The sequence below is a fragment of the Zea mays genome, chromosome 1, assembly GCF_902167145.1.
Source record: "Zea mays cultivar B73 chromosome 1, Zm-B73-REFERENCE-NAM-5.0, whole genome shotgun sequence".
In the NCBI taxonomy this organism is placed as follows: domain Eukaryota; kingdom Viridiplantae; phylum Streptophyta; class Magnoliopsida; order Poales; family Poaceae; genus Zea; species Zea mays.
This window is the reverse complement of record NC_050096.1, coordinates 263,318,735-263,334,137: the sequence shown is the minus strand read 5'-3', so window position 1 is coordinate 263,334,137 and position 15,403 is coordinate 263,318,735. Positions and strand designations below refer to the sequence as shown.

Below are 15,403 nucleotides of genomic sequence, written 5' to 3'. Positions count from 1 at the left end.
TTTTGTCACTGCAACATGGGTAGAATTGCATAGCATCTCAGTAGAGGCAATGATGCCACCCATGAGGATTAATTCGGTTGGTGGCAAGGTGCAAACAGATAAAATATGTTCAAACATAATGGTGGAAATAAGGGGGATAGGATTCCCCAGTGACTTAATAGTAATAGACACCCCTGGGATAGATGTCATTCTAGGGATGAACTGGTTAATGAAGTATGAAGCAAATGTTAGTTGTGACAAGAGGACCATAACATTGAAGTCCCCGTCAGGAGAAGAGGTAGTGGCCGAGCTAAGGATGCCTAAGTCGGAAGAGGGAGTCTGTCACCAGATTTCTGTTGATAGTAAGGAGCCCAACCCGCTCGAGGCTATCAAGGTTGTGTCGGACTTTCCGGATGTGTTTCCCGAGGAGCTAACGGGTATGCCACCCGAGAGAAAAGTCGAATTTGCCATAGAGCTTATCCCTGGTACCGCCCCCATTTCAAAAAGAGCCTATCGAGTGTCTGGACCAGAATTGGTGGAACTCAAGAAGCAGATAGATGAGATGCTAGAGAAGGGTTACATCAGGCCAAGCACCTCGCCTTGGGCCGCTCCAGTGTTGTTTGTAGAGAAGAAAGATGGTACCAAAAGGATGTGCATAGACTACAGAGCCCTGAATGAAGTCACTGTCAAGAACAAGTACCCCCTGCCAAGGATAGAAGATCTGTTTGACCAGCTCAGAGGTGCCAGCGTATTCTCGAAGATAGATCTGAGATCAGGTTACCATCAACTCAGAATCCGACCCTCGGATATACCGAAGACGGCATTCATCACCAAGTACGGGTTATATGAGTTCACGGTTATGTCCTTTGGTTTGACAAATGCGCCAGCCTTCTTTATGTACCTGATGAACAGTGTGTTCATGGATTATCTGGACAAGTTTGTGGTAGTGTTCATCGATGACATTCTCATATACTCTCAAAGTGAGGAAGATCATGTGGAGCATTTGAAGATGGTATTGCAAAGGCTTCGAGAGCATCAGTTGTACGCCAAGCTGGGCAAATGCGAGTTCTGGATTCATGAAGTCTTGTTTCTGGGTCACATCATAAACCAAGAGGGATTGGCAGTGGATCCAAAGAAAGTAGCAGATATCCTGAACTGGAAAGCACCGAAGGATGTTCGTGGGATCAAGAGCTTCATTGGAATGGCTGGATATTATAGGCGTTTCATTGAAGGTTTCTCGAAGATTGCTAGACCAATGACAGCGTTGCTAGCGAAGAAAGTTGAGTTTAAGTGGACCCAAAAGTGTCAGGAAGCATTTGAAGAACTGAAGAATAGATTGACTACAGCTCCTGTGTTAGTCCTGCCTGATGTCCACAAGTCATTCTCAGTGTATTGCGACGCTTCGTACACCGGATTGGGATGTGTACTGATGCAAGAAGGGAGAGTTGTAGCGTACTCATCTCGACAGCTGAAGATCCATGAGAAGAATTATCCCACACATGACCTGGAATTGGCAGCAGTGGTTCATGCTTTGAAGACTTGGAGACATTACCTGTATGGGCAGAAGTGCGACATCTACACAGATCATAAGAGTCTGAAGTACATATTCACCCAGTCAGAGTTAAACATGAGGCAGCGAAGATGGTTGGAATTGATCAAAGACTATGAGTTGGAGATACATTACCATCCGGGCAAAGCCAATGTTGTTGCAGATGCTTTGAGCAGGAAAAGTCAAGTCAATATGTTGGCCTCGCACCCAATGCCGTATGAGTTAGCCAAGGAGTTTGACAGACTGAGCCTCGGTTTCCTGAACAGTACGCAAGGAGTAACAGTGGAATTAGAGCCCACCCTAGAGCGGGAGATCAAAGAAGGGCAGAAGGATGATGAAAACATCAACAAGATTCGGCAGCTGATCCTAGAAGGAAGAGGCAAAGACTTTCGAGAGGATGAAGAAAGAGTAATCTGGTTCAAGGACCGATTGTGTGTTCCCGACCTCAAACCTATTCGGGAACTGATCCTCAAGGAAGCTCATGAGACAGCCTACTCGATACACCCAGGGAGTGAGAAAATGTACCAGGATTTAAAAAGGAGGTTTTGGTGGTATGGTATGAAAAGGGAGATCGCAGAATATGTCGCCATCTGTGATAGCTGTCAGAGAACCAAAGCAGAGCATCAGAGGCCCGCCGGACTGTTGCAGCCATTGCGGATTCCTCAGTGGAAGTGGGATGAGATCGGGATGGATTTCATAGTTGGCCTACCTCGTACCCGGGCCGGTTATGATTCCATCTGGGTGGTCGTGGACCGCTTAACAAAGGTGGCCCATTTCATACCTGTGAAGACGACATACACCGGAGCAACGTTAGCTGAGTTATACATGTCACGGATAGTCTGCCTTCATGGTGTGTCGAAGAAGATAGTATCAGATCGAGGAACGCAGTTCACATCTCATTTTTGGCAGCAGCTACAAGAAGCGTTGGGCACCCATTTGAACTTCAGCTCAGCTTATCACCCGCAGACAGACGGCCAGACTGAAAGAACTAACCAGATCCTAGAAGATATGTTGAGAGCCTGTGCGTTGCAAGACAAGTCAGGATGGGATAAAAGGTTACCTTATGCAGAATTCTCCTACAACAATAGCTACCAGGCCAGCTTGAAGATGTCACCGTTTCAGGCACTCTACGGACGGAGTTGTAGGACTCCGCTGCACTGGGACCAGCCTGGAGAGAGACAGGTGTTTGGCCCTGACATCTTGCTTGAAGCCGAAGAGAATATCAAAATGGTTCGGGAGAACCTGAAGACAGCCCAGTCAAGACAGCGAAGCTATGCGGACCGAAGAAGAAGAGAACTGAGTTTTGAAGTGGGAGACTACGTCTATCTGAAGGTGTCACCTATCAGAGGAGTCAGAAGGTTCGGAGTTAAAGGCAAGTTAGCACCTCGGTACGTTGGACCATATCAGATTCAAGCAAAGCGTGGAGAAGTGGCCTACCAGCTTGACCTACCAGAAAGTTTGTCGGCAGTGCACAATGTGTTCCATGTGTCCCAACTGAAGAAGTGTCTGCGAGTACCAGAAGAACAGTTGCCAGTGGAGGGTTTGGAAGTCCAGGAGGATCTGACATACATAGAGAAGCCAACGCAGATTCTGGAGTTTGCAGACAGAGTCACCCGGAGGAACACTATCAGAATGTGCAAAGTCAGATGGGGTCACCACTCTGAGGAAGAAGCAACCTGGGAACGAGAAGATGACCTGAAGGCCAAATACCCTGAACTCTTTGCTGACCAACCTTGAATCTCGGGGCGAGATTCTTTTAAGGGGGATAGGTTTGTAACACCCTGAATTTGGGGGTATAAAATTTCTTTGCTCATATTCACAAATTCAGGTGTTACTTCCTTTTCTCATCCTTCCTAATTCTTTTCTCTCTCATTTCTATAGGAGCTAAGTGCTTATTTTACTTGTAACCATAGTCTATTATGTTAAACCCTAGTGGAGTATGAATTGTTGCATCATGTTGAACCCTAGATTTCACTTTTGTTTGGTGCATAATTCTCAAAAGGTCTAATTTGAATTTGGGGCTCATTTGAATTTGAATCAAATAGAATAAATAAAAGAAAAGGGAGAAACAATTCAGAATAAAAGAAAAAGGTAAAGCAGCCCAACCCAGCCGCCCCCTCGGCCTTTCGGCCCAGCCGGCCCATCTCTCGCGCGCGCGCCTCCCTCCCCTCCTCTCTCTGCGCAGCGGGCCCGGCCTGTCAGCGCGGCCGCCTTCCGCGTACCCGCCCCTTTCTCTCTCTGTTCGCCCGGCCCCACCTGTCGGCGCCCGCTTTCCCCGCGCACGCTCGCTCCCTCGCTCTCTCTCTGCTCGCGGGCCCGGGCTGTCAGCCCCGTCTTCCTCGCGTAACCGCCGCCGAGCTGCTCGCGCCCGCCTTCCCCGCGCCCACGTCGCGCGTGGAACTCGCCCCACCTCGCCCTCGGCCACTTGAGCCCCGAACCCCACTCGCCCTCACCCTCTCCCCCCATTTGCGCCCAGTAGACTCTCTCTCCCCCTCGCTGCGCGCACGCAGAGCGCCGCCGCCATAACCCCGCCGTCCCGAGCTCGGTTTCTCGTCGCCGGTGGAGCTCCGCCGCGCCCTTAGCCCCGGTGAGCTCCGCTCTGGCGTCCGCAACCCGGAACGCGCCCCAATTCCCTCTCCCCCTCCCTATTTCTCTCTGCCCGCGCTCACCCGTCGTCCGCCGTGCAGCCGCCACCGTCGACCCGGGTCCCCGTCGCGTCCCCGTCGCCGCCAAGGAGTCCCCGGAGCCCGCCTTGAGGTAACGGACCTCTCCCGCCCCTATCGCCCCTTGCTTTGCTCTCTGTCGCGCTTGATTGCTCGCCGGAGTAGAATAACCCCGCCGCCGAGCCGCCCCGCCGTGAACCGCCCCCCTCCGGTGCCTCTGCCCCGACCCAGGCCCTACCGGAGAACTCCCCGCGCCCTCCCCGACCTCCCCGACCACTCGGATTACCCCAGAGCCCCGCCAGTCGCCCGCGCCCCTCGTCTCCGGCGAGCCCTCCGCCGCGGGGACGAGCGCCGCCGCCCCAGCTAGCCGTAGGGAAGACCCAGGCCGCCCATCCGATCTCCGCCGTTCAACCCAGATCGGGCGGCCCTGATTCAACTCGCCCGGACCCAATCCTGGCCGTCCGCCGGAGATCCAGCGGCCCAGGCCCACTACCCCTCACCCCGTCTCTCTGCCCGCTAGGCCCCGCCTGTCAGCCCGCCCGCGCGCTCGCTCTGCCGTTTGGGCCCAGCCTGTCAGCCCGCCCCGTGCGCGCGCTGTCCGCCCGGCCCCGCCTGTCAGCCTGCCCGCACCCCGCGCTGCCTGCCCGGCCCCGCCTGTCAGCCGCCCAGGCCGCCGCGCGCCCGCGCGCCCGCCCGCAGGATCTAATCCTGATCGTTCGCTTTAGATCTGACGGTTGTAGGCGCTCGATACCCCTTCGCCCGCGCTTTTCTTAAAGAGCCCCCCTGTTTTCTGGAAATTGCGCCCGCCGTCCCTGTTTCTCGCAGTTAAGTCCCTGGCTCTTTTATTTAATTCAAAATAAGTCCTTAGGGTATAATTTTAACCCCTAAACTTGTAAAATTCATAACTTTGTCATATGAACTCCAAATTAGGTGCTTCAAATTGCAAAATGTTCATAATATTATTATCTATCTGTTTATGCAATGTTTCCCTGCTGTTTCCACGTATTAATTAATAGCTAATCACTAGGATAGGATTAAGACTATTGAAATCTTATTTAAGATAATTGGAAATGAGTAGACTTTAATAAAAGTTGGATTACTTAAGTTTGTGGACTTAAACACTTAAGTTTAGAAACTCAAACCAGATAATTATTTAATCCCACCACCAACTTAGACCTGATTAGTGGTTAGTGAATCACTTTGTGTAGTCCTCTACCCCAGACCTAGGGAACACTAGAGTGCCTATCCCTTTTCAACTATGAACTTGTGACCTCTCTCTGCTGCATATGTTTGGTATATTGTTTTTGTTTGTTATTTTCCCAAGTGCATAGTGTGAATGATTGCTTTGCGTAGACGCCGAGCAGTCTGTGTTTCCCGAGGCAGTTGCAGAGGAAGTCCCTGATCAGCAGTTTGGTGAAGGCAAGTGTCCTCTGTCCCATTATGTCCTATTCATTTATAACTTACTACCCCGCATTACTTTCCTGAAACCTAAGGATTGACTAGCTTTGCACTTTACTTTATCCTTGATGACCTTATGGGCTATTATGGTTAGCACTTTGCTACTGCTTTAACATAATCAATGAACATGATGTGGCTATTTATGATAATGTTATCCTGTTGATGTTGATGATCTTGTGATACTCTAGGGGGCTCAGGCTGTTTCCTGAGTACCTCTCCGTAAGGACTGGTTCGTTGAGAGACCACCCGGGATAACAGTGCAACCATGAGGGTGAAATGGGATGCCCTTAGCTGATTAATTGGATGAACTAGAGGTGTAGTTGCTTAGCCGTCGTGCCGTCAATGGGGTCCAGGCACAGTGCTTGCTCTGCCGAGGCTGAGTGCCGAGGTTCTTTCGTTTTGCTCTTTGTTAGTCACTCTCCTGCGGGGAGGGGTACTGTGTTTATCAAACTGGAGAAACCTAACGGGCAGCTACGATCTCTAGGGAATCTTTGTAAAAGCTACGTAGTGATGCCCTGCCGGACCACCTAGGTAGTGGTCAATGGGGATTAGCTCTCCCCGGGTAGAAAGGGAATCATGACTCATGGGTAAAGTGTGCAACCTCTGCAGAGGGTAGTGAAACTGATATATCAGCCGTGCTCACGGTTAAGAGCAGCCTTGGGATCCTCTTTGATTAGAGATACAGATGGTTCGAGATACAAGGATTATGTTATGGTTTTGGTTCGACTATGATGATGTTCCTCGATGAGGAAAAGGTTTACGGGATTGGTTAATGCTAAAATCTGGCTTCCACTAATGATAAATACTTGACCAACTAAAAGCAACTGCTTGAGCCTAACCCCACATAAAGCTAGTCCACCTCAGCCAAACGGGACATTTGCTGAGTACGTTGATGTGTACTCATCCTTGCTTTACCACAAAACACCAGGTTGCCCGCATTGTAATCACTGCTCAGGAGAAGGTGAAGCCGTGGAAGGAGACTTCCAAGAGTTCCAAGACTACGATGAATTCTAGGTGTGGGTTGGCGGCAACCCCCAGTCAGCTGCCTGTGAAGGCCTTATCTTTACTGCGTTTCGCTTAGCACTTTGATTTACTTGTTAAGACAATGACTATGTGGATGTCTACGACTCTATGATGTAATAAGTACTCTTTTATGTTATTATTCGAGCATTGTGTGATGATGTTCATTTATGTAATCGCTGTGTACGTGAGTTCTGATCCTGGCACGTACATAGTTCGCATTCGGTTTGCCTTCCAAAACCGGGTGTGACACCCCAGGGCTCGGACTCAACCTCGACTCCGGAAGACGGTCTCCGCCTCGCCCGACCCCAGGGCTCGGACTCCACCTCGACCTCGGAATATGGTCTCCGCCTCGCCCGACCCCAGGGTTCGGACTCAGCCTCGACCTCGGAGGAGTCACCGCCTCGCCCGACCTCGGGCTTGGACCGACCACGTCACAGGGGGGCCATCATTACCCTACCCCTAGCTAGCTTAGGCTACAGGGAACAAGACCGGCATTCCATCTGGCTCGCCCCGGTAAAACAGGTAATGATGGCACCCCGCGTGCTCCATGACGGCGGCGGTTCTCAGCCCCTTACGGAAGCAAGGAGACGTCAGCAAGGATCCGACAGCCCCGACAGCTGTGCTTCCACAGGGCTCAAGCGCTCCTCCGACGGCCACGACATCACATGAACAGGGCAGCAACACCTCTCCAACAGCCACGTCGGCATGTACACAGGGCTCTGGCTCCTCCCCGCTAGACACATTAGCGCATTGCTACGCTCCCCGTTGTACACCTGGACCCTCTCCTTACATCTATAAAAGGAAGGTCCAGGGCCCTCGCACGAGAAGGTGGCCGCGCGGGAGAACGGGCCGACGCACAAGGCTCTCGGTCTCTCTCTTCCTCGCGAACGCTTGTAACCCCCTACTGCAAGCGCATCCGCCCTGGGCGCAGGACAACACGAGGCCGCGGTTCCCCTTACTGTTTTCCCCCTTGTGTTCCGTCTCGCGCCGACCCATCTGGGCTGGGACACGTAGCGACAATTTACTCGTCGGTCCAGGGACCCCCCGGGTCGAAACGCCGACAGTTGGCGCGCCAGGTAGGGGCCTGCTGCGTGTTGATGAACAACTTCCCGTCAAGCTCCTGATGGGTAGTCTCCAGCAACCTCTCCAACCCGGGATGATACTCCATTTCAGGAGTCTCGAGTTCATGTCCCTCGACGGTAGCTACGACATGATACTCCTTCCTCCGCCGCGTGACAACGACAATGGCGGCCGTCAGCCCGCCCGCCGGCGGCGGAATCGACGACGTCTTCCCCGCGTGACAGAAGAGCAACATCCGGGTCTGTCCCGTCACCTTCCCCGCTGACGGAGGAGGAGGCGGGGCAGGCATGGACAAGTAGGAGGCGGCACCTCGTCGGATGTCGAGCGAGTCGACGACGCCCGCACCCCAACGGGGGACACGTCGGGCGTTGACCTCGCGTCTGAGACGAAGACGAGCGTCGTTTCCCCGCAACACGCCAACCCCAAGCAGACGGACGACGCCAGCACGCTCGCGAAGGACTTGCTGGGCGTTAGCCTCGTACCTGAGATGACGGTACAGTCCGTCCCTGACGCGACTTCGTCACCATCCGTCGATCAAGAGGTACCGTCCGTTTCTCATCCTGTGCCTTTTAGATTCAGCTTCGACCCACCAAGTGACCCCGCTTCGGTGGACGCTTTCATAAAGGCATATCCGAACCTTCCGGGGTATCATATGTGGTCAACCTGGGACCGACTGACGGCCGTATCGACCTACGGGCCCCCGGGTTCCGAGGAAGATGACGAGCCTGACTATGGTTGGGATTTCTCCGGGCTCAGTAACCCCAGTGCCATGCGGGACTTCATGACCGCATGTGACTACTGCCTCTCCGATTGCTCCGATGGTAGCCACAGCCTCGGCGACAAGGACTGTGGCCCAAGTCGCGAATGTTTCCACGTCGATCTAGGGGGTCTCGACGAAGGCAACCACCTTGGTATGCCGGAGGACAGCGATCCCCCTAGGCATGCACCTCGCGTTGACATCCTTCGGGAGCTAGCTGTGGTCCCAGTCCCTGCGGGGGGTCAGGACGCATAGCTCGAGCAAATCCGCGAGATGCAGGCCAGGCTCGACGAGGAAGCAGGACAACTTGTGCAGCTCCGGCAGAATATCGGGCAGGAGGGGGCAGACCGAGCACCGGTCGGAGAAGCGCGTCATCTGGCCTAGGACGTCCAGCACCGCATCGCCAACGATGCCAGGGCAAGGCTGCCCCCGGCTTCCAGTGGGGTCAGCCAGAACCTGGCTGCAGCAGCAATACTACTCCGAGCGATGCCGGAACCATCCACCACCGAGGGGCGGCGTATCCAGAGAGAGCTCAAGAATCTCCTGGAGGATGTCGCGGTCCGACGGGCCGAAAGCTCTGCCTCTCGGAGGCAAGGGTACCCCCCGGAGCATCGCGCCGCGACTTCCCGATTCATGCGGGAAGCCTCGGTCCAGACTAGGCGCACGCGGGACACAGCACCTGCGGCCCCGGGACGCCTCGGCAACGAGCACCACCGCCGCGACCGTCGAGCCCACCTCGATGATAAGGTGCGCCGAGGCTACCACCCCAGGCATGGGGGACGCTACGATAGCGGGGAGGATCGGAGCCCCTCGCCTGAACCACCCGGTCCGCAAGCTTTCAGCCGGGCCATACGACGAGCGTCGTTCCCGACCCGGTTCCGAACCCCGACTACCATTACCAAGTACTCGAGGGAGACAAGGCCGGAACTGTGGCTCGCGGACTACCGGCTGGCCTGCCAGCTGGGTGGAATGGACGATGACAACCTCATCATCCGCAACCTCCCCCTGTTCCTCTCCGACGCCGCCCGAGCCTGGCTGGAGCATCTGCCACCTGCGCAGATCTCCCACTGGGACGACCTGGTCAAAGCCTTCGCTGGCAACTTCCAGGGCACATATGTGCGCGCTGGGAACTCCTGGGATCTCCGAAGCTGCCGCCAGCAGCCGGGAGAATCCCTGCAGGAATACATCTGTTGATTCTCGAAGCAGCGCACCGAGCTGCCCAAGCGAAACGCGACGCCGCCGACGCAGACCTAGTCGCCGCCGCCGAGCACAGGAACCCTCGGAAGCCTCCCGGAGGCGCCAACTTGTCCGACAAGATGCTCAAGGAGTCGTGCCCCTATCATCAGGGTCCCGTCAAGCACACCCTTGAGGAGTGTGTCATGCTTCGGCGCTACTTCCACAAGGCCGGGCCACCGGCGGAAGGTGGCAGAGCCCGCGACAATGATAAGAAGGAGGGCCACAAGGCACAAGAGTTCCCCGAGGTCCATGGCTGCTTCATGATCTACGGTGGGCAAGTGGCGAACGCCTCGGCTCGGCACCGCAAGCAAGAGCGCTGGGAGGTCTGTTCGGTGAAGGTGGCGGCGCTAGTCTACCTAGACTGGTCCGACAAGCCCATCACCTTCGACCAAGGCGACCACCCCGACCGCGTGCCGAGCCCGAGAAAGTACCCGCTCGTTGTCGATCCCGTTATCGGCAACGTCAGGCTTACCAAGGTCCTCATGGACGGAGGCAGCAGCCTCAACATCATCTACGCCGAGACCCTCGGGCTCCTGCAGATCGATCTATCCACGATCCGGGCCGGCGCGGCGCCTTTTCACGGGATCATCCCCGGGAAGCGCGTCCAGCCCCTTGGGCAACTCGATCTGCCCGTCTGCTTCGGGACTCCCTCCAACTTTCAAAAAGAAACCCTCACGTTCGAGGTGGTCAGGTTCTGAGGAACCTACCACGCAGTGTTGGGGAGACCATGCTATGCCAAGTTCATGGCCGTCCCCAACTACACCTACCTCAAGCTCAAGATGTCGGGCCCCAACGGGGTCATCACCGTCGGCTCCACGTACCGACACGCGTACGAATGCGACGTGGAGTGCTTGGAGTACGCCGAGGCCCTCGCCGAATCCGAGGCCCTCATCGCCGACCTGGAGAAACTCTTCGAGGAGGTGCCAGATGCGAAGCGCCACGCCGGCAACTTCGAGCCAGCTGAGACGGTTAAGTTCATCCCTCTCGACCTCTGCAATGACACCTCCAAGCAAGTCCGGATCGGCTCCGAGCTCGACCCCAAATAGGAAACAGTGCTCGTCGACTTTCTCCGCGTGAACACCGAGGTTTTTGCGTGGAGTCCCTTGGACATGCCTGGCATACCGAGGGATGTCGCCGAGCACTCGCTGGATATTCGAGCTGGAGCCCGACCCGTGAAGCAGCCTCTGCGCCGATTCGACGAAGAAAAGCGCAGAGCCATAGGCGAGGAGATCCACAAGTTGATGGCTGCAGGGTTCATCAAAGAGGTATTCCATCCCGAATGGCTAGCCAACCCTGTGCTTGTGAGAAAGAAAGGCGGGAAATGGCGGATGTGTGTAGATTACACTGGTCTAAACAAAGCATGTCCGAAAGTTCCCTACCCTCTGCCTCGCATCGATCAAATCGTGGATTCCACTGTTGAGTGCGAAACCCAGCCTTTCCTCGATGCCTACTCAGGGTATCACCAAATCAGGATGAAAGAGTCCGACCAGCTCGTGACTTCTTTCATCACACCTTTTGGCATGTACTGCTACGTTACTATGCCATTCGGTTTGAGGAATGCGGGTGCTACATACCAAAGGTGCATGAACCACGTGTTCGGAGAGCACATTGGTCGAACGGTCGAGGCTTACGTCGATGACATCGTAGTCAAGACGAGGAAAGCCTCTGACCTCCTCTCCGACCTCGAAACGACATTCAAGTGTCTCAAGACGAAAGGCGTAAAACTCAATCCCGAGAATTGTGTCTTCGGAGTCCCCCGAGGCAAGCTCCTGGGGTTCATCGTCTCCGAGCGGGGCATCAAGGCCAACCCGGAGAAAATCGCGGCCATCACCAACATGGGCCCCATCAAGGACTTGAAAGGAGTACAGAGGGTCATGGGATGCCTTGCAGCTCTGAGCCGTTTCATCTCGCGCCTCGGCGAAAGAGGCCTACCTCTGTACCGCCTCTTAAGAAAGACCGCACGCTTCACTTGGACCCCCGAGGCCGAGGAAGCCCTCGGGAACCTAAAGGCACTCCTCACAAGCGCGCCCATCTTGGTGCCCCCCGCTGCCGGAAAAGCCCTCTTGATCTACGTCGCCGCTACCACTTAGGTGGTCAGCGCCGCGATCGTAGTTGAGAGACGAGAAGAGGGGCACGCATTGCCCGTCCAGAGGCCGGTCTACTTCATCAGTGAAGTACTGTCCGAAACCAAAATCCGCTACCCACAAATCCAGAAGCTACTGTACGCAGTAATTCTGACGCGGCGAAAGTTGCGACACTACTTCGAGTCTCATCCGGTGACTGTGATGTCATCCTTCCCCCTGGGGGAGATCATCCAATGCCGAGAGGCCTCGGGTAGGATTGCGAAGTGGGCGGTGGAGATCATGGGCAAGACAATCTTGCTCGCCCCTCGGAAGGCCATCAAGTCCCAAGTCCTCGCAGACTTTGTGGCTGAATGGGTCAACACCCAGCTTCCAGCAGCTCCGATCCAACCGGAACTCTGGACCATGTTTTTTCGACGGGTCGTTGATGAAAACAGGAGCGGGCGCGGGCCTGCTCTTCAACTCACCCCTCGGGAAGCACCTCCGCTACGTGCTACAATTCCATTTCCCGGCGTCCAACAACGTGGCCGAGTACGAGGCTCTGGTTAACGGGTTGCGCATCGTCATCGAGCTAGGGGTCCGGCGCCTCGACGCTCGGGGCGAATCGCAGCTTGTCATCGACCAAGTCATGAAGAACTCCCATTGCCGCGACCCGAAGATGGAAGCCTACTGCGATGAGGTTCAGTGCCTGGAGGACAAGTTCTACGGGCTCGAGCTCAACCACATCGCCCGACGATACAACGAGACTACGGACGAGCTGGCTAAGATAGCCTCGGGGCGGACAACGGTTCCTCCGGATGTCTTCTCCCGAGACCTACATCAACCCTCAGTCAAGACCGATGACACGCCCGACCCCAGGGCTCAGACTCAGCTTCGACCTCGGAGGAGTCACCGCCTCGTCCGACCTCGGGCTCGGACCGACCACGTCACAGGGGGCCATCATTACCCTACCCCTAGCTAGCTCAGGCTACGGGGAACAAGACCGGCGTCACATCTGGCTCGCCCCGGTAAAACAGGTAATGATGGCACCCCGCGTGCTCCATGACGACGGCGGTTCTCAGCCCCTTACGGAAGCAAGGAGACGTCAGCAAGGATCCGACAGCCCCGACAGCTGTGCTTCCACAGGGCTCAAGCGCTCCTCCGACGGCCACGACATCACATGAACAGGGCAACAACACCTCTCCAACAGCCACGTCGGCATGTACAGAGGGCTCTGGCTCCTCCCCGCTAGACACGTTAGCGCATTGCTACGCTCCCCGTTGTACACCTGGACCCTCTCCTTACATCTATAAAAGGAAGGTCCAGGGCCCTCGCACGTGAAGGTGGCCGCGCGGGAGAACGGGCCGACGCACAAGGCTCTCGCTCTCTCTCTCTCCCTCGCGAACGCTTGTAACCCCCTACTGCAAGCGCATCCGTCCTGGGCGCAGGACAACACGAGGCCGCGGTTCCCCTTACTGTTTTCCCCCTTGTGTTACATCTCGCGCCGACCCATCTGGGCTGGGACACGCAGCGACAATTTACTCGTCGGTCCAGGGACCCCCCGGGGTCGAAACGCCGACACATCCCGGTCTGTCATTACAACCAAACACACCCTAAAGATCCTAGACAGGACATACGTAGGTTCGCGAAATCAATGTGGTTTGACAGCTCGATGCGTGCAGACCAGAGGTTGAAGGCGACAAATGAGAATAGAGCACAGGATGCAAGAGAATGGGAGGCGGCTAGAACCGAGAAACAGATGTTGGGAAATCTTGCTGGTTGTCTTAGTGGAAGTGAGTGAGAAAAAGGACATGTTGGTTTCGCTTGTACAATTATTTATCCTAACTTTACAAATTTATTTGTCTCATTACATTTGCAGAGGTTGAATTTGTGACGCTGGCATGTGTTGCCTCGGCGCGGGCACGGCGGAGGAGCGTGGTTCGTGAGAAAAATGGGAGAGATGATGGCCGGTGCTTAAGTCCTAGCTTAATGCTAAGATTTGTGGCGCCGAGATAGGATGCTACGTGAGCTATCGCATCAGCATCCTTGTCAAGATTTGTGACGCCGAGACGTGTTGTCTCGACGCCATGACCTATGATGACGAGCTTAGGGTCGAAAAACCGAAATTAAATCTTCTAAGTTTTTAAACGTATTTTTTTTAAAAAATAACTAAAATACAAAATATTCGGGCCTATATGAGCGGTTCCTAACCGCACTGATCAACAAATGCTTGGCAACCGCTGGATGGAGCCAGAAACGATGGAACGATTACATGCTCTACCAAAAAAAGTGAAGATGCATACTTAACAGAGGCAACAAAGAGGATAAAAAAACAGATTTATTTATCGTTCTATCAGAAAATACAGAAATGAACACTACCCGTATAACTTCTTGGTCGAATTTTATACGCGGCGCAAGAAGGTTGTGTATGTATAGTCATGCCCGAAACGCAAGACAAAAAGAGCCAGAGAAGCACGAACAAGTGACGACGGAGCTATACAGGGACTCTGTTTCTACCTAGGGCCCTAAAACAGAGAGCCAGTGTTCCCCTGGTGCTGGTGGCCGCCTCCGAAGCCCGGCGCGCCGTACCCGGGGCTCAGCAGCGGCGCGGAGAACCATGACGCCGCGTAGTCGAACTGCTCTGCCCCGGCCGCCACGGGCACGGCCGCAGCGGCCTGTGCGCGCCTGCTCTCCGCGGCCATGGCCGGCTTCAGCGTCGCCCTCCGGTGCGCCGGCCCCGGAGCGGCGGCGGCGGCGGGCGTACCGGCGCCCGTGAGCCTCTGCACGAGCTCCCGGAAGTCCCTGGGCTCCACGCGGTACACCTTGGGCGGTGGCGGGCCGCCGCCCGCTGCCGCGACGCTCCTCTTGATGCCGCGGTCCATGGTACTACAATGTGGAAACTCTGCGCTCCTTTCGCTTGCCGATGGCGAGAGCTCAGCACGCGCGGTATAAATAGGCGGTGGGGTTTTTCTTCCGTTTCACACCGCGTGCGTGCGTGCGTGCGTGCACGCAGCGAGACTAGTCTGCTTTGAGCGAGAGACGGGGGCGGCTGGGTGCAATGGAACACGTGGGGACGGTGGTCAACGTGGCGTGGAAGTGCAGCCGGACCGACGAACGGGACGGCCGGCTGGCCTAACCGCGGGCCAGGGCTCAGCGGCTGCCTGCCTTGCCAGGACGACGTGTGACGTGTCCGCGTGCGGCTGCCCGGCCCCTGGCTTTCTCAACTGGTTCCCTGGTTCCTATCTTCGCTCGTTTTTTCCCCATTTTTGTCTTTTTGGATTCGTTGCCTTCTAGTTGGAGATGGAGTCGAGAAGAGATTATCATTGCACAATCACGTAGTAGTATCGTCTATCTATAAAAAAAATTGAAGCTTTCTCGCAAAATGACTAAATAATATAACAGGAAGCTGGGAGGTGAGAGCACCGTGATGACAGTTGACAGTACCAGCCCACCAGGCATTCCCAAATATAGCACGATTTTTTTGTGCCGGGAGCTGTAAAGACACCCGGTGCTGCGACGTACTACCGGCATGGACGTGGGTGTTTTTTTAGTCTGCACTGTCCCCAGCTTTGTGCATTCCTTCCTCGTGTGGAAAACG

General features: G+C 55.2%; 1 protein-coding gene across 1 annotated transcript; it reads right to left on the bottom strand.

Moving 5' to 3' along the window:
• Positions 1-14,132: 14,132 nt before the first annotated feature.
• Positions 14,133-14,729, bottom strand: LOC100281024 (VQ motif family protein). The gene has a single exon (NM_001153943.2). The coding sequence runs from the start codon at positions 14,685-14,687 to the stop codon at positions 14,331-14,333; it is 357 nt and encodes a 118-aa protein (NP_001147415.2). The 5' UTR covers positions 14,688-14,729; the 3' UTR covers positions 14,133-14,330.
• Between the last annotated feature and the right edge of the window lie 674 nt (positions 14,730-15,403).